This window comes from Aythya ferina (genome assembly GCF_964211825.1).
Source record: "Aythya ferina genome assembly, chromosome: 3".
Lineage (NCBI taxonomy): Eukaryota > Metazoa > Chordata > Aves > Anseriformes > Anatidae > Aythya > Aythya ferina.
The window spans coordinates 95,422,875-95,449,909 of record NC_140298.1 but is presented as its reverse complement, the minus strand read 5'-3'; the positions used below and the strand labels follow the sequence as shown (position 1 = coordinate 95,449,909).

Sequence of the window (27,035 nt, the reverse complement as noted above, 5' to 3'; positions counted from 1 at the left end):
ATAGCAGCAAGTCATACAATTAAAACAAGCACTGAATTGATCCAAGAATGGGAGGTCCTATAACACTGAAAGATGTCTGATGTAATGATATGAAACAAATTAGATGTTTCAATGGTAGCTGTTGGTGGAGTCTCAAAGAATTTGATCAAAGATTTTTAATGCCTTTCTTTCTGTAAAAATTTCAAGCAGATACAATTACCAGACTGTTCAACCTTTTAAACAGCTTGAAAATAGAGTATTATTCTCCATGGCTCAGTGATCTGCTCTGGGTTAAAATTACAATTTGACTTCCTGCCTGCATGTTATTGCTTGTTACTTTTCTTAATTATCTCTTCACCTTCTTTTCCTAAATATATACAAACATATTATTTGTATAACTAATAATTGTAAGTATTATATAGAATATATATATCAAATTCACTCTAGGTCTATGTCCTAGTAGAAATATTTTAAGACTGCTTACTTTTTAAGCTAAAGCACCTGTCCAGAAGAGTTTCATTTCCTGTAACAGAAATCTTACTAATGCTGTGAAGTATAAATTTATACATCCACAGTCGATGGCTCTTTCTAAGGTGATATGCAGAAACAGTGCTTGGAGATTTGTCAGATATGTTGGTACTCATTCCTTCTAATGAATAATTACATCTGATATAGTAGTGTTAGTTTTGATTTTATTGCTCTTAACAAATGATCCCAACATAACCTTTACACAACAAAGAAAACCAAAAGGCAGTATCATTCCTATTTTTTGGAGCAGGAACCAAACTTTGGCCTTACATAATAAAATGAGATTCAAATGTGTGTAACATAGCAGCATGTGCTCTGTGTCATGTTATGAATGTGATTTTGTAATTTTTATGATGTTTAACTAGCCAATTGGCTGTTGCAATGTAAAAAAAAAAAAATTAAAAAAAAATCCTATTTTCTCTTCCTCCAGCAATTGTCTGTTAGTATGTTTGTGAATATATTTATTTAAGATATATACACGTATATACACATGTGCAAACTTCATAAAGGCAGTGTTGGAGATCCCTAGGAAATGTAAATAGTGTATTGTTTTGGATTAAATTAGACTAAGTATCTAAATTTTTGTAAAGAATAAGTTGCAAAGCTTTTCTGGTACCAATTGCAATGCTTTCGTGAAGCTTAAAAAAAAAAAAAAAAAAAAAAGAACATGATTTTTTTAATAAATACAAACACTTTTTTAATTTAGAAAAATATTTAATATTGTTAGAAAATATTTAATATTAAGTTAGAAAATATTAGTTTGTTTCCTTCACCTGAAGCAAAAAGTATAAGAGGAATAGCACAAATATGGATATATGTATATTTAATGGGATTTATTGAATGATTTAATGGGATTTTATTGAATCATAGTATTATGAAGGATTTTCTGATGTTTATAATAATAAGTTTATCCTAAAATACAAGTACAAAAAAAAAAAAAAAAAAAAAAGTAATTTCATAGCTATTTTAATTGAATGATAGTAATGATAGTTGAATTGAATTAAGTGTGTATCTCTGGACCTTTTCTGTCTTAAACAAGCAAACAAAAAACACTTAATATTTTACAATATATTAATTCCAGAGTATATGCATTCTTACTAAGTTGTTCCAATATAAGGCTTGGGGTCATGCTGCTGGTGTCCTGGGAACCCATTGTGAAGAGTAGTCTGTTAAATTTGTTACTAAGCTGTAAGTCTGTTAATTTGCAAAGCGATGTAAATTGCAGTGTTTTTTTTTTTCTAGAAACAGAGTTTGCGATCTTTGCAAGCTCTTTAAGAGCTCTCTGGGTGAGTGTAACTTGTAGACAGTGTCCATCCTGAGACTTTGCAGTGCTATGCTACAGTTAGCACTACAATTGTAATTCATTCCTTACAGTGAATACATTTCAGTAGGCATTTGGAGTTTCCTGTGTGATAGTAAATTAAAAAAAAATAAAAATCTTTTGGAAATAGGCAAGGCATAAATGTTGCATTGTTTAGTTTCATGTTTATTTCACTTTGTCATTTGTAGTTTCTTTAATCTATTATAAATCAAAAGCTGTAGGTTCTGTATATTTGTCTGCTATGCTATCGTGTTATGCATTTGTTTTCCTTGAGAGGAAAACAGGTTTTTTCTTTTGTATTTTAGCTGAAGTCAAAATTTATAATGACTTTAAGTACTTTTATGTCACAGTTTTAGATTGCAATTCTCATATTTCCTTTTGTATCTATACTATTTATATAGACGTGTTTATTGTACTCTTAACATGGAAGACTTCTAATCATAGTTATTTAAAGGTGTATTATAAACTAACAAAAGCATGAAGACAAAGCAGTTTATAATGGCAACTGCAGGCATGTTGGGGGAAGATAGGTAAGACTTTCAGGAATCTTTAATGGCATCAGGAACAAGCTTTTCCGGTTTAAAAAAAAATATATATATATATATATATATATATATATATATATATATATATCAAGCTATAAGTAGTTCCTGTAAAACGTCCTAGTTTTGAGATACAGCAGCCCATACCTGAGGACAGTTCCAGATCTCTCATGCTGAGTTGTTGTGGATAGACACTGTGGATTAATGCCTATGAATGTCAGCAGGTGGCTTCCCTGGTCTAGAAATCTAAATTAATGATTCTGGATTGCAGTGATAGAATAAAACGTTCGCATATTGTGGTGCACTTTTCAATAATTCCATGTAATTAAATATGTGGCTCTTTGGTGCATTGCATATAGAGGAAAAAGTGAAATACTTGTAAAGCCAAAAATATTCCAACGTTTGTTACACCAGTGTTAATCTGTTGGTATGAGGGTTAAGTATTCATTTCACTGCTTATGTCACAAGATGTTTACATTTGTCACAACATTTGTCACATATGTCACAAATGTAAACACTTTGCAATTTAAACATATGGGAGAAAGCAATTTGTTATGCATATCAAATTAACCACTCTTTTTTCAAATAAAAAGTTGTTTCATTTTTTTTTAGAGGGATATGAGATAGTTATAGTTATCTTTGAAAGGACCTAAAAGTGTCACATCACCAGAAATGCAATTGCAGTAAATTTACACTCCAAAAAAGCCTTAAAATCCCATCTTTTGAATGAGTAGAACAAGCTCTTTAACCAAGTGGGGGGGAAAAAAAAAAAAAAAAAAAAAAAGTATCTTGAGGGATAATTAAAACCATATTTTGTCAGAGACGATAGTATGGACTTAACTGAATTCCCTTAAGTTTTGTTTTTAAACAGATACATCTTGGCTTTCATTTCTGTAGTTCTTGGATTTGGGTGAAGGTAAAGTTGTTAACACTGAACTTAGGAGATTTTTGAGAGAAGGAAAATTTTTACAAGAATTTAGGCTCATCCTGTAGAGAAATTGTGTGAAACGGGCCATCTTTAGATCCTGTTACCAAAATCCTTCTTTTTGGAAATATTTTATTCATGGCAAAACAAATTTGACATCCTGAAAAATCTGCAACTGTAAAATGTGAAGCATCTGGCCAGAAACTCAAGAAAGCAGCTTTATGTCTATGTTCAAAATATACATTTGACTGACTTAACCAGATTGTATCTCTTTATGTTTTCCTTACAACTTTGATTTAAGCTGCTTCAAATAGGTACATATTTTAAACACTGATTATAGAAATGTTTCTTCACCTTGTAATTGAAGTGAATATTTAACCAGTGTGAATCGTACAAGGTGGAAGCATAGAAGCTCATTTACAGTTATCAGTGAAGAAACTAGATCTACACATTTCTGATATGAGGAAAACACTTGATGTAATGGGGACAGTGGACAGTTGCCCATTGAAAGTTATTCAAATTGATTGCTTTGGGCTGTAGAGATGAGAAGAGTGAATATAGCTGCCCGTAATGTGTGCTTGCATGACACCATCAGGAAACTTTGATATTGACCAAACAAATGTGTGTTGGTGTGATTTGATCCCAGAACGTTTCGTGAAGTAATCCTGAACGTGCCTGACCAACTCTGGCTGATTACAAGTGAATAGTTGATTATTGTTTACCTGTGGTTGTCTAGCTGACTCAACATAAAGACAAAGAAGGTGGGAAACAAGGTTTTGAGCAGGCAACACTGAGACAACTTTGAAGGATTTAATGTTATTAAGTCACTGTAGAAAATTAGCTTCATTGGAGTGACTGAAATAGGCCACTTAAAATACAACAAGAAAGTTTATTTTTACTGGTAAATCAGCTTATGCTGCTGCTGTATCCAAAATGTAGCTGTGATCATTAGTTTGTTTCAAACACTCAGATTTTGTAGTACTATTAGCATTTGAGAGCAAAATATCATATCAGTAAGAAATGTTATTTTTTCATACAAGTGGAATATGCAGATACTCGTTTGATAAGATACTTCTTTCTTTAGAAATAATGTTAAGTAGTGAAAAGAAATAAATAAAAGAACTTCATATTGGCCTAATGGATTTTAAATTACTGAATGCTATAAGAGCAATCTATAGGTAAACATAAAACAGGTATCAGCAAGGTTAATATGAGATGGCTAAAATTGCTGAAAAAAAAAATATTCTTCGTAAAAACTGGAAAACAAAACTTTCAAAATACTGCCACGGTGACTTAGCACTTACTGACGAAGTGCTTAAGCTTTTATTTTCAGGGGATAGTTCAGTAAAGTGTACTCTTGTATCCCATGATTTGAGCATATTTTATATGTCTTGTTTGTATGTTTAATCTCATGAGTACTTTCACCCAACCTTTGCAATGCATTTCTGGTTCTGAACTTAGTCCATCTAGTGATTTGATCCCCCACAGATCTCCTACATCTAGACAAGGGCTTCCAAAACAGAAGCTGTACTGCAGGCATCTGCTGCTGCACCTTAGAGTGAGTACTTTTTTCCTGCCAGGAAAATCTGCAGATGAACCTGGTGGCCTGCTCATTAAGGCCTTGTGACCTTAGAAATCATTCTATTTATGACAGGTTTCATGCTAGCTTTTCTGGTCTATCTGCTGAAATCTTATGATCTACTACTTAATTTGGAAAAAGCAAAAAACAAAACAAAACAAAACAAACAAAAAAACACATCTTTTAAAGTTACTCCCTTTCTATGGCAAAAGGTTCAAACTCATCTCAACTCAAGTTTAGAGTGTTTCCTGTTTTTACAGGGACACTTGCAGCTGCTGTTCTCACCCTTGTAGGTTTTGCTGTTTGGAACACTGGAAACACGTACCAAGACAGTGATATAGGTCATGGTTGACTTTGCAATTTGTCATCTTGGCAATCATGGTGATTAATATCCAAGAGCTGAATTCACCCGGGTTCTTACACAAAGTAGTCACTAACTTTCTTTCCAGTCAACAGATTTATGTATTGGATCCTTTTCAGAACTTTATTCATGAAATAAGGGAAAAAAAACTTTGTGATTCTTCTATTCAGAAGATTGATGGATATGATGATTTTTGGACAAATAATAATAATAATAAAGTCTTACATAAAGTCAGAACATACTTTTAGGCAACTAGGAAGTAGTTCTAGAGCCTTCTCTAGAATAAATGAGAAAAAAAATAAGGGCATGCACTGAGAAGAAAATCCTAGAGTCCCAAGTTGTTTGAAATACATCAATGTTCTCTCCTTAAAAGTCTATGGCATTCTTGAATTTGTTGGTGGAAGGGAGGCTTAGGAGCAAGAAACCGAAGTAACTCCTTTTCTCACTCATGTCATGAGGGAAAGAGTGCATAAATGTTGTGTGAGAAAGGAGACTACACACTCTCTGCTTTAGTGCTAGAGACATGCATGCCTCACTGCTGAAGATGTGTATGCTTGGCATGACTAACTCTAGTTACTGGTAAATCATGGGTCTTTTCTGGTTTGGGGTTATGCTGTTACATTTAACACTAGGGTCATAATGGTCATGCCAGAAAACCAAACAGCCCACTGGACTGCAGCTGATTTGGCAAAGATTCAGCCAAAGATTTCGTTCTTAGCACCAGGAAGAAAAGTAAATTTAACTCTTGGAAAAATGAATATCCTGAATAAACTTACTGGTATCTGCTATGACTGTATAGGGTGGAAATCCTTTAGTTGATGGAACTGAAAATTATCATAAAACTATCCGAACAAAATACTTCCTAAACTCCATTTCATTAGCATTTTACATGTCTTCAGGTTGTTGTTTTTTGTTTGTTTGTTTTGTGTTTGTTTTGTTTTGTTTTGTTTAAGATTAACAAATACTACCATTCTTTTCTTCATCAAAATTAAGCTATATATGGATTACCAGTGTCATCCTTGTAGAACTAAGAATGAATTCACAAAGAAGCCTGAATGGTATAATAATATTTATATATTTCTATTTATATATAAATAGAAAAAAATCTTGCACCACATTACTCCTTAATAGATGTACTTTGTGCTAGTAGAATAAGAAATGCTGAAATCAGTGGCCATTCACAGTAATAGTATATAGTTCCATCCCTACATCCCATCTGCAATGGGACTGTTTTTCTTTGTGCCTTGGTGGCTAGCAGATGGTGGCTAGAAGGTGGCTAACAGATGGCTGATGAGGGCTTACAAATCACACCATAATTTTCACCAAAGCTGCTCTATTGTTGCCCACTGCCTTTGGTATTTTTTTAATCTCAGTCAGGGCACAGCTGAAGCTTTATTAAGTTCTTTTTGTCAGTCATAATTCTGGAGAAATTGTTCACTTCATCAGATCCAGTTATTAAAGCATAAGCAGCTTTAATGTCTGAACAGATGAAACACATTCACTTTTACACCATGCTTAAATTGTTGAAATTGTTCACAGAAGGACACAAACTATATTTATGAATCTTAAAGGGGTTCCTTTGGGGTGCTTAAAGATTTCAGCAGAAGAAAATTAACTGTGCCTGACTTTCTCACAGATCATTTGGAAAAGTGAGTACACATTGGAAATTATTTGCTGCTAATGATCAAATATGTTTATGCCTTAGTGTAGTCTTTAAAATATTTCTGCTTGGATGTATGAGTTTTCTCATTAACAGTTTTGCCTCATGTTTTTCTTTCTTCTGCCTTGTAATTTCTTTGGCTTCACTTCTTAAACATAACTTTAATTTTCTATGTTAGGTATATTTTTGTTTAGATTCTTTTCTCCACCTTTTAGCATCCACTTCTTGAACTTCTCTGTCTCTGCCTCTCCATGTTTTCTCAAGTTTCATGGTATACAGTGTAGAGGCAAAACTTTACCAGTAAAAGACATTTGAGAACTGGGCTGCTGCTTTTCCTGAGCAATGCCAAGCAGGGAGCCAAGCCTTCATATTTACCTGTTGGAAAAAACTGGGCTTCCCATCAGAATGGGAATCACTCCTGTTTGTGCATTTTGGACACCACTGCAGAGATGCTAATCTTGCTTGTTGGCTTTTTTTTCAAATCGTGTTGATTGACTGTGAAATTTCTGGTTCAGAGAACCAGGCTTCCCAATTCATTTCAGTCAAAGGAGTAGGAAGGAACATCTTCCCAAAAAGGAGCATCATGTTATGCTGCTCTTCTCTGCTCTGCTCTCCTGGAGGTGTTCAGAGGATGTGTAGATGTGGTGCTTAGGGATGTGGTTTAGTGGTAGACTTGGGAGTGCTAGGTTAATGGTTGGACTTGATGAGACCTCTTGGAGGTCTTTTCCAACCTAAATGATTCTATGATTCCCTTACCCTGTTACTAACCTGCCAGAAAAAGTCAGTCACGGCCTTTGCTTGTGATCACAGCCAAATGAACCTGCCCCTTGAAATGCAGAATTGTCCCTTGAGTTGCTGTGATATCTTTCCTTTGCTGAAGCACTGTGTGCCCCAGGGTTTTGTTTGTTTGCTTGTTTTTTTTTGTTTGTTTGTTTTTGTTTTTTTGTTTTAAATATGGGTGTTAGCTGTTATGGATGCATGTAGAAAACTGAAAATGTCGATTAGTTGTAAAGTGGCAGCACTAGTCTCAAGCTAATGATCATCTTTAATCTTGCCATCAGAAGTTCTGGGGATTCCCATGTCTGTGATTACAGGCTTTCTCTCTTTTTTTTTTTTTTTTTTTTTTTTTTTTTCTGATCTCTGGCATTGAGGGAAACCTGATTCCCAGGCACCTGTCACATTGTTATATTTTTTTGCTTTGTTATAGCCTGCTTTGATGGTGGTGGTGGGTGGGTTTTTTTTCCATCTTTCCCCATAGTATTATTGATTTGGCTAGGATGGGTGCATTTTTCACATCTCTTTAGGACAAAAGCAGAGTTTTGGTTTTGGTCGAGATTACTGTTGAAACTCAGTTTGCAGCCAGAGGAAACTAAAAAGATATCATTATCAAGAACTGATAAGTGGAGGAAGGTCAGCCAGAAAGTAAATTATAGCTTTGTATAATTGCTGTTTAAACTACTGAATAGTAATCATTCACTACAATTACCAATTATTCTCAGCTCTGAGCCACAACTACAAGAATAGAATAAATTAATGTAGAACAATATAGAGAGCATTTCTAAAAACAGATTTAAAGTTCTGGATTCTCTCATTACAACTTTCCTAGATAAAAACAGAGTGAAATTAAACTAATTCTTGAATATTCCCATGCTACATGTGGCTCTGTTTTTTAGCTAATGTACTGGTAGGACTGAAGAAAGTGACACCTGGAATACAGCTGTAAAAATCAAAAGCATGTCTAGGAGTTCTGAACCTATTTCAGAACCATCTGATGGAGCTACAATAGCCAAAGAAAAAAGGGCTTGGAAGAGTACAAACCAGATTGCATAATGCTCTCTCCCTTGCACTTTATTTGCATATGAATGAACTTCTTTCCCCTGCCTTCCATTACAAAAAAAAAAAAAAAAAGTCCTTTATTGCTAGCATATTGACCAAACCACACAAAGGAAGTATCTTGTTGACTCCTGAAGGTGAAGGTCTTTTCTTTCCACCACACTGTAGTATGCTCCTGAGTTTGAGAGTATGCCGAAGCTCGTTTCTTTCAGAACCTGTCAACGTTAAGGCATAATGCAATTCAAGAGTGGTACTTATTGCTTGATATCCTTTATTGGAAAAAAAAAAAAAAAAAAAAAAAATCTGGATTCTTGACTCAGAGACAAAATGAGATCTGTTTTACTTAGGCTGGAGTTACTTGTAACAGTCACAAATGTAAAACTAATCCTATCAAGTAAATTCTTACCTTGAATGCACGTTCTTCTTAAGAATTGGCCAGGAAGACACATATTTAATGTCCATTTGCCATTTATGGCAAGCATCTCATGACATTCTTAAAGAAACAAAATTTGAATTCACTTTTTTTGAAAAGCGGGTTGCACAAAAAAAAAGGTTTTCTCTTATCGTCCTACAGCTCCAAGAAGCACCTGCATAAACTTAAAAGCAAGAAAACACAGTTTGAGGTTGGCTGCCTCTTTTGTGGTGTAAGCCAGTTAACATGCAGGAAGTATCACATTGGGTTTTATGTATAAGGATGATTAACAAGTACTGCTTTCTCTGAGCTCCATGCTTCACATTTAAGAGGACTTGGAAAAATCTTATTGTTGGCATATTCTAAAAAGAAATGCTTGATGCAGCTGTATTCCTAAGAAACATATAAGGAGAGCTGAAACATGTAACTGTTCTATAGGTTTCTATTTCATAATACAGACAGCATTCCAGACCTAAAAAACAATTCAGACAGAAATGTGTTCTGATTTAGAGTACAGATATGTAATTTCTCTAGATTCAGAGACTAATTATAAATAAAAAGAGCCTGTTAACTTAATACCATCTTTTTCAATGTTTTGTTAATAATCCTGCTTCAAACGTGCATTAGAACTCATAATGATTCTCACCAGATGTCTTTTTGCTAGTCAGAAAAGACAATGCTAACTCAAAAGAACATTTTGCAATAAAAGCAAAATGGAAAATAAAACAGACACAAATAACATAGAAGAAAAATTGCATAGCAAGGGAGGGGAAAAAGCAATTAATTTGAAAAATGTACAACTGAAAATTAAAACATAGTTTGGCGAAGTTTTCTGTTTGGTAACTGTATTAAAGAGGACTGCTTGTCTTATTGAAGCAATAAAACAAAATGTTGTCTGTTTAGAAAATGACCTCTAACTTGCAGAAATATGTATTTCTAAATGAAGATGAAATAATAGTTTGGAAGGAATTAAATGTATTCCAGTTTCTATCTTCTGTATGCATTTTTTTCTGAATTCTTTAGTCTTTTAATTGCACTGAGATGCACTCACAAAACATTCACTAGAATATTCACTATACCAGAATATTCACTATACCATTTCGTTTGCTGTATGGTGTAGCATAAAAGCTATAATTCAAAAGCAAACTTTTCAGGGTGGTGTCAGGACAAGCTGCAGGTTTCCCTGTTAGTATGTAACACAGTATTTTCACTTCCCTGATATAAGGTTTTAAGGAACTGTTAAAAAGCATCTCTGCCCTGAAAAGCAGCTGTAGGATCTCCAACTGCTCTGGCCTTGGTTTATAGAAACTCTTTTAACACAGCTTTGGAAAAATCAGTGGTCTGAGTAGTAATGTTTCCATGATTTTTCATTTATTAAAAGCTGTGAGGACAGGTATTGTTGTGCATGTTCTGAACAAGCACATCAGGATCTCTAGGGAACCTGCTTTGGCAGGGGGGTTGGACCCAATGATCTCTTGAGGTCCCTTCCAACCCCTAAAATTCTGTGACTGTGTGATCTCACTTTGGAGCTGGTTCTATACAAGGGCTCCAAGAACCTAGTGCAGTTGTTTTGTGTGGATTTAACTGCAGACCTCTAGCCAAAGAGCTTCGTTCAGATGGTAGTGAGGCTTGGCTTCAAATACTGAAGGAGAACATTATGGTCATGCTGAAGCATACCTACACTGAAGCATGCATATTTGACATAGATGAGGTTTTCAGCACAGAAGGACTGGAAAAAAGTAAAATCTTGTTTTGAAGCCATGTTTTGTCCCTTGTATTCCAGAATCCCATAAAGTAAATTCAACAACATGTATTAAGACTACTGTAAAGTGTTGCCCCACATCTGACTTAAATCATATAACCAAACATGTTCTGTACAGTGCCCAATACTGCAGTCCTTCTGCCACAAGAACCCTTACTTGTATACAAAATTTCAGTATTTAAACTCAGTTCTGGGATTTATATCATTATGATTGAAAGATTAATATTGTTACTATAATACTATATTTCTATATTGTTGCAATACTATATTATTTTTTGCTCTAACTCTGATTGAAACATGGAATTAAAGGTCTGAAGCTCTGAATTTTTTAGCAGGGACTTTGGGAGCTTACACCTTGCGGTTGTGGTAATACCTTGGGGAATTAAAAGGGAATGATTATTTCTTATGGAGTGGTAGATGTCTAGAGAAATAATACCAAATTCATATATTGATTTTGAAAAATAGATAGAGTTGTTTTGAAATTATTATACAAAAGTCAATCGAACTACTTTTTCTGCAAAATTAAAATGTTTATGTATACATACTTGTGCATGTTTATGTAGTTACATAGCTTACCTAGTCGCATAATTGTATTTATAGTTACATAGGTCTTAGCCATGATTTCAAACTCTCCTCTTACATGATTATGTTGTTGACCATGTTATGTTTTGATGATCATCTTATGTTCAGTTATGCATGTCTCCAAGACTGTTCTGTCCTACCTTTGTGCATGCTAAAGACTTTCATATTTATCACTGACAACTGAAGGATACTTCTTTTTTGTCTGCTTTCTTTAATTCTAACTCATAAAATGCTTATTTAAAATGTGTGGGACAAATACTCTTTGCACATAAGCTAGGGGAATCTGTTGAGACAATACTTTTTAAGATGCCTGTTTTGCTGTTTTAAGGCTTGCTGTAATCTTTGAATATGCCTTGTTATGCTATTATTTGGTCAACTTTTATTCATTAGGCTTGATTTGAGAGCAAAAGAACATATATTAGAATTATACTTTAAAATAAATATAATCTTGTTTCTTCAGCATCTCAGCCAGTTTCTTCCTGTCTTTTGGAAGAAACTGGAATCATTTTAAATTACAGGGTTTCTTTGTTGAAGTTCAGCTGCCTTTTTCTTTTCCTTTTTTTTTTTTTTTTTCTGTAGCATGCTAGACTAGAAATCCTTCACTTTTTTTTGGATGGAAAATTCTATTCTTGTTTTCTGCTGCTGGATGCTTTGATACCAGATATGATGAAGAGGTTTCCTTTTTTTTCTGTCTCCTTAAAGTTTAATGTTTTTAATATATGTGTTGATTAGTACAGCCTCTTCCACACATTGTACTGTAATTATGAACTTTAATCCTTTTAATGGGAAAGTTTCTAATTTAAGTGTTTTTTCCAAAGGATTAACATTTTCATATTTTTGATGTTTTCCTGTTTCTTTCATATCTTTAGCCAACAAGAACACTAGTTATGACGAGTATGTCTTCTGAGTAAGTATTAAACGTTTTGACTCTTTAGTCAGCATGCAGTTAAACTTAAGTGTTGATAATCTTTTGATGCCTATAAAAAATGAAAATCATCTTTTGGACATGTGTTAAAATTTTATTCTGTTATTCTGGCACGTGCATACCTATGTGTGTCATTGCTATCTACTTTGTGTAGGGACGTATGTGTGTTAGTGTTCTTATGGTGCAGACTGAATCGTTCCATAGGTGAGCTCAACAGGGTTTCAGAGTTGTAAAATCATAATATTAACCAAGTTTTGAATTTTTCTGAAACATGAAAATTAGAGTTTTATGTAGTGAAGGATTCAGACTCCTAGGCCAAGACTTAGCCTTTTCCCCATATGCTCTATTTCTCTAAAAAAAAATAAAAATTAAAAAATAATAATAATTTTAAAAGACGATTTGAAACATCAGTTTAAAATGTTTTCTTTTATATAAATAGTTGCTGAAGAAAGTTGCTGAAAAGCCATTCCAGGCTTTTTAGCCACTTAGTTTCAAAACATTAGAAGCAGCTGCCACTGCATATTTGGGAAGAGTTAATATTTTTCTGGCATGCTCTTATCATTCTCTTAAAACTCTTAAAGCATAAAGATATCCAAGAAAAACACAATTCCATATTTTATACTATATTTGCTTACAGTTTTTAAAATTGTTTTTCAAAACTCAGGATATTTCTACTACCCTCAAATCTGTTTCAGGATTGAAGTAATTAAATCATGACAGTTGCATAGCAAGCACTCAGAAACAGCACTTAGTGGCTGTACTTTTAGAAATTCTTTGTAAATGGTTGTCAATAGCAATTAACAAATATACTACTATATAGGTCAGAAAGGCAAAATGGTAGTAGTATTTTCCTTGTATTTAATGTGAGTGGATGCAGATAACACCAAGACTGTAAATATACTTTGCTAGTCATGCAGTACAGGATCACTGCAAGGGAGGGAAAGATAATAACTCCAGTGCAGAAAAGGGTAGTTGAAAACAGAGGCTGTGATGTGCCTCAAAGAAGAGAACAGATCCTGGCAGCTTGGGAGAAAATTTCTTTTGTTGAAAGAGGTCATTAATGTTATTTATTTTCTGTTAACATATGTTGACTTTTCTAAAAATAAGTAAATTAAATAAATTAAAAATATAATACTATTTCATAAAATGAAAGTATCTGGTGATTAAAAATTGCTGTTCTTCAGAACTTTTTCATTAAGATTGTGCTTTTGGCACTGTACAGTTGTAGGGATTCATCAACCTGTAAGCAGGTGGAAGGAAAGACATGTTTCTGAAAGAACTAAAAAGTAGAAAATAGTCTTCCAAAGGACAGCCCAGTGGCCAAAATCCCATTCTACTACTCAGTAACTACAGCTACAAAAGTAGTTCCTTTGAAATTAAATGTCAAGATGCATGAATTCAGTGGTTTCATGGCGTTGGGTTTTGTGATAATATTAAATGCTGCTCACAGCCAGTAGCTTCTTGTTTTTCTCAGTCCCAAATTCAGTGAAATTTTGCTGTAAATTTGCATCCAGTTGTTTTTTTCTTATTGGAAGTTTTTTTCAGCTGACCAATATATAAACTGGTGAGTTTTCAGTGTAACTTAAAAGATATTATGCACATAGCCAAGGCCAGAGTTCACAGTAACCAGTGGCAGGATTTAGGCAGTTAATCAGTGGTTCCATTTCTAAGTGTGTCCATGTACACTTTTGACTTGTATGAAGATAATTAGCTATCCAGTTTGTTTTTACTATTCCTTTATTTGTTTGAAATTTCTTGGGGGGAAAAAAAAAAATCAACAAAGCAAATTGCTGCCTTCTTTGTGAAGAATGTTTCACAAGTTTTGTTAGAATTACTCTAAGTAGTATTTGCTTTAGCTGGGATATTTGGGGAATTACAATTGAATTACTTTCTGTGAAGTGAAATGTAGTGAGAATGAAGCAATCCCAGAGTCTTCAGGAGATGTTCTGACTGCTTGTGTTATGTCAGTAATTAATTTAAATGTTTTACCTTAGAAGATCATCACTGAGATACATAAGACTTTGTTCAAGGTTGTGCTTAAATTTTTGTCTTAAGTAGCATGCCATAGACATTTCCAAGAAGTCAGCTGAGGGGAATAGAGAAGGCACTGGAACCAGGCTTTTCTCTGCAGATCTTTACTGTTCATTTATAACAATGATCACAAATGAGAACAGTATGTTCTTATGCAACAGCTTTTCTCTAGAGATACCAAGATCTAACTGTTTTCATGATGATGTATTCATGTGCTTCAGTGTAGCTATGTAGAGAACTCAACTTAAAATTCCACTTGTAGGTGGCCATTCTGTATTTTATACACAGTCCATAAGGTGGCAGTTTTATTTAAGGGTAACTGTATTTTTAATTGAAGTATCGACTCAGATACAGTGTAGGTAGCAAGAGAGAACTTTAAGACTTCTCTCTAAATTTAAACATAGCATTTTATTCAAATGATGAAAATCTGATACTTCCTAATGACATCCTCTGAAGAGTGCTGTGTCTAACTGTTTACATTTCTTACTAACACTTTTTTGATAGTACTGCAGAAGCAACCAAGAACAAAGCTCTGTTGTACTGGGCATTATACACAAACAGTATGTTAGATAATTCCTAACTCAAAAAGCTTTCATTTAAACAAACGAGATAGATGTGGGGTACAAAAGAGCTTTGATATGCAAGTAGATATGATTGTGTGCTGACAAAAAAAAAAAGGTCTGTTTGGATTCTGTGGAAAGGCTAATAAATTTTGGATTAGTAAATGGATAGAGTCTGAAGGGTAAAAGGATAAGAAATGATTGGTGAGGAAAGAAAAGAGGTGGACATGTAAGAAAACTTGAGTTAATTTGTTTTGTGTATATATGCTTGTATTATCGTACATATCCATTCAACATGTCTTCTTTTCCTTCTGTTCTTTTTAGGGAACAAAATACAGTAATTCAGGTGGTGAACAAACTTGGAGACTTCTTGTTCTCAGATGTTGTATGTGAAACAACAAGTCATGTAGTTACAGGGAGTCCTCGTCGTACCTTGAATATTATGTTGGGAATTGCTCGGGGATGTTGGATTGTTTCTTATGAATGGGTAAGAAATATACATTTTTAGTACAAAATAAGTTTAATTTATTTTGTATAGCTGAAATATCAACCATGTTTATGTCCACGCTATGTGCAGTGTTCAGATACTCAAGTTTCCATAAAGAGTTTGCTCAATTAGAGGTAACTCGTCTGTTTGAAGCTCTGCGTTACCCTGAATACTGTCTTTCAGTACTTATTCTAACCACTGTATTTGTGTACTGCACTTCAGTGTATATTTTAGAAATGCTTGAAGACTCTTCATCTCATGACAAATGCATTATTTTGGACAGATTAGAGGATAAACAAAGCATCTCTGCTCAATGTTAGCCAAGTTATTTTATTCAGTTTGAATTTTTGTGTACTATTTTAATACATTTCTATTTTGTCCTTAAATATGTATTGTGTTCAGAACTGGTTAATAAAAATAAGAGGAAGTTATTAGATATTTTGCTGCATTGTGGGAAAATGTTTTGTTTTGTTTGGTTTTGTTTAAAAAATAAAAAATAAAGGAAACGTCGTAGATGAGTAGTTTGGACATTTTGTAATTTACAGAAATAATTCCCAGATGCCCAGATCAAATAAACATTGTATTTCCTCAAAATTTCTTGTGGACTACCACATAAAGTTACCAGACTGTTACTGTAAAGAGAAGATAATCATGAATTGCTGTACTGGGTTTAGCTTGGGTGGAATTATGTAATTTTCCTCATCGCAGCCCATATGGTGTTGTGTTTTAGACTGGTGACCAAGGCAGTGTTGGTAACACAACAGTGTTTTAACTGAACTTAATGCTGTGCTTGCACAGCATTAAGGCCTTCTCTGGCTTTTCAGTTATCCCCACCAACGTGTAGTTTCGGAGCAAAGAGGCCAAGAAAGCTGACCCAGCCTGACCAAATGGATATTCCATGCCATACATGTATAATGTCATGCTCAGCTGGGGGGAAGTTTTCCCAAAGTAGATATTGCTCAGACTGTCTGGGCATCAACATGCTCATGCATAACTTGTACTTTTGCAGCGCTTGTTTTTGATTATTTTTTTTTTACTTCTTTTTTTCTTCTTCACTTACTAAACTGTCTTTATCTTGACTTATGATGTTTTTTTCTTGCATTTACCCTTCTGATTCTCTCCCCCATCTTGCTGCGGGCTGGAGACTGAGCAGCAACTGGATGGGGGCTTACCTGCCAGTCAGGATCAAACCATCTCAATTGCTCACTATGATTATAGAGATCCACTGCAAGCCAGTTAATCTGGCATAACAGAAGGCAAGTCTTCACCTTTCCTCATGTTTCCAGATCTGTAAAACTTTAACGTTGGAAGTTACATGGAAGTATAAATTCAACTACAGTAGAGAGTTGTAGCATAACTTATTTATTATTTTTCTTCTTTTTCTTTTTCTTTTTAATAAATTATTTAAAATTTTTTTTGTTGGGCTGAAAACAAAATGATCTATTACCTTTTTGTTTTCACGATGTATGGCACTTACTCATGTTAAAAAAAAAAAAAAAAAAAAAAAAAGGCTTCTCCTATATATTATATATCTTAAAGAAGCTGTTATGGTATCCTTTGAGGTTTTAAGAAGTTGAAGCTTTTGATAATTAATTTTCCATTGAAAAAAAGGTATTGTATCTTAGGTCATCCTAATGAGCCAACAGTGTGTCTTTTGGGGGAAAAAAAAAGACCATCTTTGGCTGCGTTAAGAACAAACTTGAGAAAAGGGGTCTAACTAGACAATCTGGTTAAAAATATGCCTTATGACATATGACAATTCTTGTCTTATTTCTAATTGTTTGCATAGCTTTTCCATCTTTATACCCAGAGTAGTTGACTGAACACTTTAATCAAAGGAACTATGAGGATTTCTGCAGAAAACGAGTCAGGGGAATTCCATTTAAGCAAAATAATCTTTTCCTTTTTATAATAGTAAAACACTCAATCCTTTAAATGCCTTTCTATACTGTAGCTAATCCTACCATAAGTACTCTCATTGGTAAAATGCTTCAGATTGGATTCTTAAAATAATCGGTCTGTTTGGAGAAATCATTAGTACTTTTAAAACAAGACATTTTTTTCGACAGAGGTAATTGTCTTGCAGAAGACCTTCCTTAAAATTTAAAGTAACTGGAATATTCTTTTTTTTTCTTTTTTTTCTTTTCTTTTCTTCTTTTTTCATTGCCTTTTGACTTGTAACATAAAGGGAGAATTTAGCCTGCTTTTTCTTTTTTTTTTTTTTTCCCTGAAAAATCTTAAGATGGTCTTTTTAAATACAATTGTTGGAGAGCTATCAAATTTATCATTAGGCATTTAATCTTTTTAGTACTTCCTTTACATATATTTCAAGATGAATTATTCAAGTATATAAGATGTATATAAGATGATTCAGTGTGCTAGTGGGAGGCCTTAAATAATGACTAGTCAAACATTGTTTTCAGACACTTAAGAACTTAATGTTTGACATAAATTTTCCTATATGGTGTGGATAAGAGAACAACCTGATTTGCTGAGGAAAATTTGGCAGCAATGCTGACCTTGTAGCTCTAAAACCTGCAGGACACTTCATGATGTTCCATGCCATACAAGTTGCCTGCTACTGAGTTAAATAAAATAGTCCATGCTTGATTAAAAAAAAAAAAAAAAAAAAAAAGAAAATCAAATCAAATTAGGTAATAGAAGATTGGATTCCAGACTCTTTTTAATCAAAGTAAAGGGAAACATTTTTTAAGAGTATAAGAAGTCCACAGAATAAATCATGCCTTTCCACTTTCTTCTTCCCTCATTTCCTCCTTTCTTGTGTTCTCTAATCAGCAAGACTGCCTTCTACTACCATTGAAATTAAGTATGTGTCAGATGTTATTACTTATTCTTTCATAACTTCCAATATTTCTATATCCAGCACACTTGGATATGCTGTGCTGCTTTACCATAACTTTTTAAGTTACATTTTATTTTGTAACCGTGTATTAGAAAACTTCTCTACAGCTCTTTCTTTTCAATATATACACTTATATTTTTAAGTATTACAACTTTTCTTAATTCCTTTCCACTACTGAAGGAACAGTTGAATAAGAACACATAATGGCTTAACAATAAAAAGCAGTTTTCTCAAGAATAATATTATAAATCATCACTTGTTTTTGCCCTACATGAATTTGAAGCATTTTTTTCCTATTGCAATGAAAATACAGTGGTTGAAAACTGGTCTTTGCTGCAGTCAAAAACAAATTTTTAGCAACTGAAAATGGAGAGTTCTTGCTTTTGTGTCACTGAAAACTGAATATTGTAGTGAGTGGTGACTTAATAATTTACTGCAGGACCTGCTCATGAACCCTGTATCTAATTTACTTTTTATCTAGGAAAGTAGATATGATTCCTTTGTACTCAATTCCAGAGCCATGATAGACAAGCATTAATCCATCTTCTGTTAAGATAAACAAAATTCAATTCTAAACAAAATTCTGTAAATACTACAAGGATTGATAGACGTTATTACTGTAAAATTGGCCTGGAAAATGAAATGGGATTACTTAATCATAACTAATCTTTTGGGTTTATGTTTTAATCTATTTGTTTTGTTTGCCAATTACTCTTGGTACAAACATCATTTTGGTGCTATACGGACATGATGTTCATGTTATAGAATATGGTACATCTGTCTTGGCTCAAGATTATTTGTGAAAAAATTATTTTCATGCAGCACATCTCTAAGATTTTCTCTAAAATTTGCAAAAGTTTTCTTGGTTCAGTTAAAGTTGATTTATATTGTCATTAAAAGAACTGGCTTGGATTAACAGGTTTATTTGCAATAAATGTACACAGCTATAAGTGTATAGCTAACAGATTTCAATAATGTCATTGTAAATTGTAAACAAGTAATTGTAAAAGTATACAAAAGTATCATTTTAAAATTTATAACTTAAAATCTTAAGTTGCCGTCTTAATTGAATGGTTTTTAGTAAGTTGTTGCACTTTACTTGGCTAAACACAGCAATGCATTACATTTAGAATTATTTTAAAGTTGATTGACTTATTAATGTACTTAACTGATGTTTAGGCTTGGTATGCTATAATAGCTATAAAAATTATTTTCTCTGTACAGCTGTTGCATTTTCAAATATTTAGTTTTATGTCTTATAAAAGTAAACATAATATCTTTTGGTTTTGTAATAATGAAGTTCAACAATAAGTATGAAGATACGCCACTTTTCATTATCAACAAAAAATTGCTGTCCACTAACAACAGCCCACAAAAATGAACACCTCTGCTCCTCACTCAAGTAAATACTATTTTCCATATTACACAAAGCATCAGCTTTTGCAGCAGTTTTCATGAGATTGCTGGTTCCCCTGAAAGTTGTCAAGCAAAAGCTACTTCAGACAACAGACTATAGAATTTGTTTCTGATAATGCTAAGATTGCTTTCTAAATTGTTTCCATTTTGCTTCCAGTAGCGCAAGAATATGGGCAAAAGAACTCTTTATGGAAAGTTAAGAGATGGACTTTTTCCCACATACAGAATTGTATGTGGGAAAATAAGATTTACATTAATAGCTTATTATCAGTCTGTTTAGTTTATAATCTTGTTTCATTTTGTGATCTGTAACATAGTAAAGGATAAACATATCATGCTTATTATGTATTATGCCAATTTTTGTCCAAGGGAACATCTCACAATACTGCTTATGAAGTTTTATGAATAAAGTAATTTAAACGAAAACTAATAATATATGGATTTAAAAACAACTTTATCCAAAATAATTTTTTGGCAAACAAAACAAACAAACAAACAAACAAACAAAAAAGCTGTGAATCAAGCATGATGGTACTTTCATGTACTGGTGAAATTCAGATTGTTCTAAGGTGAATAATGGCAACAGTTTAGTGGTGGATGGCTACGGTAACAGTGAGAAACAGACATAATATATTTGAAAAGTTTGGAGAACCATATAGGCAAAATGTGATTGCAAGAGGTAAATGATCCTAAATATAGAGATTTACTTTCTAACAAAATTCATGTATACCATTTTGGAGATTGTACATATATACCTCTTGTTAACTTAATACTACCTGTTGCTGTAGGAGCAGCAAGGTATTGGGTGCATATGTTTTTAAGGTTGAGTGTATGAACTCTGCTGTCTGTCACTGGTGGGTAATGATGCTTTTTTGACTCAATGAAGTCTTGCCAAGTGATAATTACAGGAAGTACCTTGCAAAGTTCAAATATCTGTAAAAGGAGAAAGTTATTGAATTGTGTGATTGTGGAAAACTTCCAAAGAGCTTACCAGTCTTTTACATACGTGGGAAACTATATGGCTCAGCTCACACTCATGAAGTCATTGAGGAGAATAAACTCATGATTAACAGAGGTTGATCAACGTCTTTCAGAATTTAAACTATCTAGAAATTAGCAGCAAAACATCTTTTATATGACTTATGGGCAGCCCCATGGTAGGAACTTTGGTCCCATAAGGATGATGCATTTACCAGTTAAGCGAGTCTCTGAACACTCCTTATGAGGATTTAAAATTATAGATGGTCTACCAGCTGCAACTTATAATGATTTTTTTTTTTTTTTCAAGAATGGCATAGAAAATCAACCTACAGAAAGTGCTGGATGGAATATTTTTAGATTATTTTTTTTTTTTTTTTTGAAAAGTACACTTCAGAAGTTGAAAATACACCTATTTGAAGTAGTATATAAAAGACACTTAGAGTAAGATCATAGTTCAAACACTATGTTCATTTGCTCATCGTAACAATAGAAAATCATTTCTGTGACAGGCAGAGGAAATATTTCAGTTTTCAATATGTAAAAATGAGGAGTCCCTATGTAGGCAAAGATATCCCTGAACATTTGAAGTACTCTTTGATTATCCATTTTGTGATGGCCCTGATGGGAACAGAAGTCTGAAAGTTGTCCAGTGTCAGGATCACAAGTCTGCAAGGATCATGTCCATCCAGGATTTTGGAGCTCAGCTGAACACAAATGATCATGTAGTTTCTCGACAGTCAGTACTCTGCTCTGTTAGCAACCTTTTTTGTGATCTATAATGTACAGTTGGCAGAGGAGGATACCTAACAGAATCAGAGCTATTCATCATTGCAGGCTGACATGTAGTATAAATAATAATTTCATAATCCCAGACAGTTGTAGGAGTTGATAATAAGTCCAGTATTGTTCAAAATCTTCATTTATGATCTGGCTGATGGGACAGAGGGCAGCTTCAACAAACTTTCAGATAATACAAAATTGGGAGAAGTGTTTAATACACCTGATGGGTGTGCCAAGAGGGATCTTGACAGGCTGAAAAAATGAAGTTCAATAATGAACTGAATCAAGAGATCAGAACTGATATAATATGGCAATTTTTGATGTTCTTCCCTTTTGACTGCCTGTTTAAAAATTTTATTCTGGTATCACAATGCAAAAAGTTGACTCTTCTAATATCCTTGAAAATGAACGTGGCCATGTATAGAAATATAACAGGTATTTTAATGGTTTGTTTTATTTGTAAAATTTGTACTTTTCAGATTGCTTGATTTTCTTATTTATTTATTTATTTATTGAGAATCATTTGGTTTGGGTAAATGAAATATCAGACCAACTATTTTAACTGCACTGCTGGTTCTAATTACACATTCAAGTATTTTGCTATTTTAGAAATTATAAAAGTTCTGCATATGATTTCACTTATTTTAGATTCTGTGGTCTTTGGAAGCTGGCCATTGGATCTCAGAGGAACCATATGAACTTTCATCCAACTTCCCTGCAGCTCCTGTAAGTTTGATTGCCCTTTAAACTTATAAACACACTTTTATCTGAAAAATTATTGACCCTATGCAAAGGTATAATGATCATGAATGCTATGAAGAAAAAACGTATTTGTTAAAGAATATACTATAAGGAGTTATTTTCTCCTTCATCTACTAATTTTTGAAGTGTGTATAACAACTAACTTCTGAAACTTATGCAAAACGTTACACAGAAGGTGCAAAAGATCAATTCACCAATTAACAATGGAATAAACTGACATCTTGCCTAAATATAAATATACTTTAATTTACTTGTGGCATATCTAATTTCTACCCAAACATATATATACTGGAAAGGAATGTTATTGTCTAGTGAGAAGATGTGTCACATCATGGTGTCAATATTTTCAGTCTGAAAATAGTTTTCAGAATGTAAAATTACTGTGGACTTCTAGCACTAGTTAGTAGGTAAAATGAAGCATTTGTCCCTTCTTTAATGATCATTACTGAGCTCAAGTACTGAGTTGCAAACTAACGCAAAAGCGTGTTTGTGGAGGCATGGTATATCTGTGCAGATCTAAATATCTGCATTCCATGTGTTGTAACTGTTTAAATGCTAATTTCATTTTGGATTTAAAATACTCTAGCATGTTGCTGATTGATCACTCCAATAGTTTTGCAAAAAAGGTTTCACAATTTCTCTTACACTGCAGCTAGATAAATATATTCTTATCTGTTACTTGTTTCTCAAAGTTTCTTACAGGTTTTGAGGACAGAACATTTAATGGAGGTTGAACTTTATTTTTACCATAGTTTTACTGACTGTTAAGGAGTCATTTTTAACTTTCCATCTAAATCCATAGTTTATGTAAATTGACTTGTTCAAGACGAAGACTTGATTTTAAGCTCCATGATTTTAAGCTATAATTTCCCAAAGTGAAGAGAAACTGTAACTTTTTTTTTCTGAAACAAGTCCCAAGAAATTAATCGTTCAGTATAAAGTAGTATTTTTTCCCTAAAGGGGGGAAGCAAACTTTTAATATAACAAATACTTTAATGGCAATGCTTCATGTGAAAAAGAAATAAGCATGTCCTTTTTTTTTTTTCTGCATTTGTACCAAAAAACAAACAAACAAACAAAAAACCACCCTACCGCAGTACTTCAGATCAAGCTGCTTTGAGTTTCTTCTCAGACAACCTTGTCTAATAACCAAGTATGCTATCAGTAACAACTCAAATAGCATTCTTGGGAAATGATTCCTGCTGGTGTTGTTTTTTAGATTCTGTTTAGTTTTTGTTCCCAATGTAGATCTAGGAGGAGTGGAGAGATGATGAGGAGATAAAATGGAGGAGGCATGGTTGTGCTGAGAAACTTGTTTGCAGGGTGCTTCTTCAGCAAACAGAGTCGGTGTTGAAAGTGATATTTCTGTCATCTTTCCATTCTTGGGTCATTATTGTGTTTTACTGTAGATAGTGTAGATACCTCATATTTAAAGATAGAATTTTTGTTTGAGTATGAATGGAGTTTACCTTTCTTTTCTTGTTATTTCTTCTCTGCTTCCTAACGAGCATTAGAGAAAATGGAAGGGCATTCTACTTTTATGTACTGGTTATTTTTAGATTACAGGAAGGAATCTAAAGGGAGTTATATTATCACTGTGTTTTAATTATTTGTATTAAACCAAAGGAATGGTTGCAGCCTTCTTTTTCCTATTGCATTCAGTCTGAATTGCCCTCCTCTCACTTCACTTTGCTGTTTGCAGCTTAATCCATGCAGTCTCATTTAGATAATGAGATCATTTAAAACAGATTCACTCTATAATTTTATATTCATGTTGATGATGAACTCCATGTTAAAAAATCATTTAACAATTGATCTGTTAAATGTCTATCACAGTATCATTAATCATTTTCCTGGAATAGTCATCAGAAAGAGCCTTTTGCTTTATAAAAACTTTTTCTTTTCCCAGCAAATTGAAAGTAGCCATGCACTTTCTATCGTAGAATGGCTAGAGTAGCCATTCTATCATGTTTTCTTATTAAAATAATGGAAGTTATTATCAACCAGAAGTTAGTATTATTTTTCTTTGGTAAGTATTCATATTGTACAAGATTCAATCACAATTTTTAAGAAGCCTTTTTAGACTATTGGACTGGATTATTATTGGATTATATATACTTACTATCAGAAATGTTGGGAGTATTTTATTTATCTGATTAAATGCGATGAAGGAGGAAATATGCTATTTCTATTCAATTTCATGTAATCATAAAATATCTTAAGCCAGAAAGTACCTGTGACGGTTTTAGTACCCAGCTCCAAGCAGATCTAATTAGATCAGGATACTAAGGGATTTTTCAGGTCCACCTTCATGCTAATAAATAAAAATCCAACTATCTAAGTGGAATTTCCCAAATTCTAATTTGTGTTCATTGCTTATTGTTCCACTGCAGTGCACCTACAGGTAGGGTCTGCCTCCGTCTTCTGTGTCAGGATGTTATGAACAGTAAGGTCTCCCTTTTTTCTTGTCTTGTCCAGGCTGAAGAAAAAAGGCCTTCTCTCCCAAGCTCTCTTTGTACATCATGTGCTTCAAACCCTTTACTATATTGGTAGTCTTCTGCCAGACTAAAGACATGTAGAAATTCATGAAAGTAATTTTGTGAAGTATTCTTTTTAATTTGGTGTATCTTTACAAGTTTCCTACGAGAAAAAATAAATTACTTAGAGTAATCTTAAATATATTGAAATTGTACTGTACAACCCTTCAGATGATGACTTAATTTACATTCATTGGGTTTATTTAAAATCAGGTCATGAAGTAATATTTAGAAGTATTTTTTGTCTCTAATGCTCTTCAGTGATGCTGGTATATATTTTCAGCAAAGAATGGTGGTGTTGTAAACGGTAGGGTACTCCAACAGAGTTTTAATGACTGCCAGTTTGAAATGAAAAGTTTACGTCCATCTTTCTCAAAATCATTTACTATTTTTAAGATACAATGCCTTTTATTATGTAAGCCTCCAGAAATCTTGTGTCTGGGCTTTTTGCTTTGTTTTGGTATGAGGAATGTTAGCTAATGGTATGAGGTCTTGTAGCTAATTCAGTCAGCTGCTGAAATTAAAAATTTATAAAAATTATTACTTTAAAGCAAAGACTAAGCATGAGAATTAAATTATGTAATAAAAAAAAAAAAAAAAAGTCAAAAATTACCTGGTAGAGTCATTTATTCACATTGTGTAATACACTGAGGGCCTACCTTCTTCATGAAAAATTTTGAGGGAGAACCTTACTGTAAAAATAATAATAATAATAATAATAAAATTATAGTATGACCTTTGGTAACTTTCAGATTCCCCCCCCCCCCTTTTTTTTTTAATCAAAACTTATTTCTTTAAGTCACAGGCATAAATTGAATTTCATCAAATAACATGTATAAGGTTTTTAAGATAGGATATTTTTACAAAATATTTAGATGGACTACGGCACCATGACTGATTGTCATAGACAACTAGACATCTGGTGTTAATGCTGTTGTCTCAGTTTATAAAACACTGGTCAGTTATTTTACAGGTAAATGACAAGGTAATAAAAAGTGCAATTTTCATAACAATGTAAAGAAACACTATAATCTGCAGGGATTTTTGTAACTTAAAGATAGTGACTGTAATACGTGCAAACTGAAAGAAATGGTGTTTTTTGTACATGGTATTTCTCAAGAATAAATGCAAAGTACTTAAACGCTATTTGTCCTCTGTTAAATAAAGTAATGCAGGCTGTTGGGAAAAAAATGAATAAGTGTAAGAAATTGTTCAGGAGGTTATGGGGGAAAGAATGTAATAACTACAGTATTGAGCTAATTACAGAATATAATTTCTATGTACATAACGGCAAACAGACACACAGATAAATAGTTCTAGACCTAGTTAAGTGTTTTATATTAGAGTAATGTTTGAAGTTCAGTGATGAGGCAAAATACATATTGCTAAAACTAGTTTAGATATTTTTCACAGTTCCAGTTATTTACTAACACATACATAACATAAATGATCGGTAAAAGACAGTCCTTCAGTTGTCTGACAGTTTCTTGGATATTCTTTTTATTCAGTCATTTGGCCAAATAACTGTTATATCATGTTGATGCTTTAGACTTTGTGTCTAGTTGAATAATATGAGCTTTAGTGGATCAAGGCTATTGCAATTCAAGGATTGGAATGAACTGATCCCTTCAGAACATTAGCGCATGTTTTCTGGGCTTGAAAATGAGACAAGTTGCAGATGTGTTTATATGCTTGGCAAATGAAGTCTTTGAAGACTATACAATACATAATTCACATAAGAATGCAAAAGCATTTAAAAATCTGCTGGTCGAATCATCATAGTCGTGGCTTTGAGAGAGTATCCTGAACCTTTCCAGTAGTACCACTTAATACCGTTGAACTTGTTGTTGTTCTGTCGTAATGGGTAATACATTCCATTGAGGTTTGAAGGACCACATGCATCAAACCACCACCCTGCAAGATCAGAAAACAAAGGAAAATGTCAGCAGATGAAAAATATCTGCACAAATAATTTTCAAAATAGTATATATGAAGACATTAAACTCTTTTTTTGTCCCAAAATGAGAAACAAATCTAAAAACAGTTTCTTGTTCCCCTGGTTTGAAAGTGTCAATATAAATATTTGCCTCCAACCCAGTAAGAAAAGGTATTTGGGTATTAACTACATGTTCTTAAAGCTTATGTAATCCTTTGGAGTTTAAAGTTGCATAGAGAAGACACTGAAGCTATGTTAATTAATTATCAATAT

General features: G+C 33.2%; 2 protein-coding genes across 8 annotated transcripts in view; one reads left to right on the top strand and one right to left on the bottom strand.

The window, feature by feature from the left end:
• The window catches only part of MCPH1 (microcephalin 1), a 129,506-nt gene that overhangs the window by 20,824 nt on the left and 81,647 nt on the right, over positions 1-27,035 (top strand). For 3 of the 4 annotated variants that reach the window (XM_084516283.1, XM_084516284.1, XM_084516285.1), the window contains exons 10-12: positions 12,354-12,391; positions 15,325-15,487; positions 22,176-22,253. In XM_084516283.1, coding sequence (XP_084372409.1) covers positions 12,354-12,391; positions 15,325-15,487; positions 22,176-22,253 — 279 coding nt within the window. Of the gene's footprint in view, positions 1-12,353; positions 12,392-15,324; positions 15,488-22,175; positions 22,254-24,767; positions 26,453-27,035 lie in introns of those variants that run through there. The other variant, XM_084516286.1, reaches the window with a different exon arrangement.
• ANGPT2 (angiopoietin 2) overlaps positions 25,436-27,035 on the bottom strand; it is a 47,335-nt gene continuing 45,735 nt past the window's right edge. For all 4 annotated transcript variants that reach the window (XM_084516287.1, XM_084516288.1, XM_084516289.1 and 1 more), the window contains one exon: positions 25,436-26,740. In XM_084516287.1, coding sequence (XP_084372413.1) covers positions 26,580-26,740 — 161 coding nt within the window. In that variant the 3' untranslated portion in view covers positions 25,436-26,579. The remainder of the gene's footprint in view (positions 26,741-27,035) is intronic.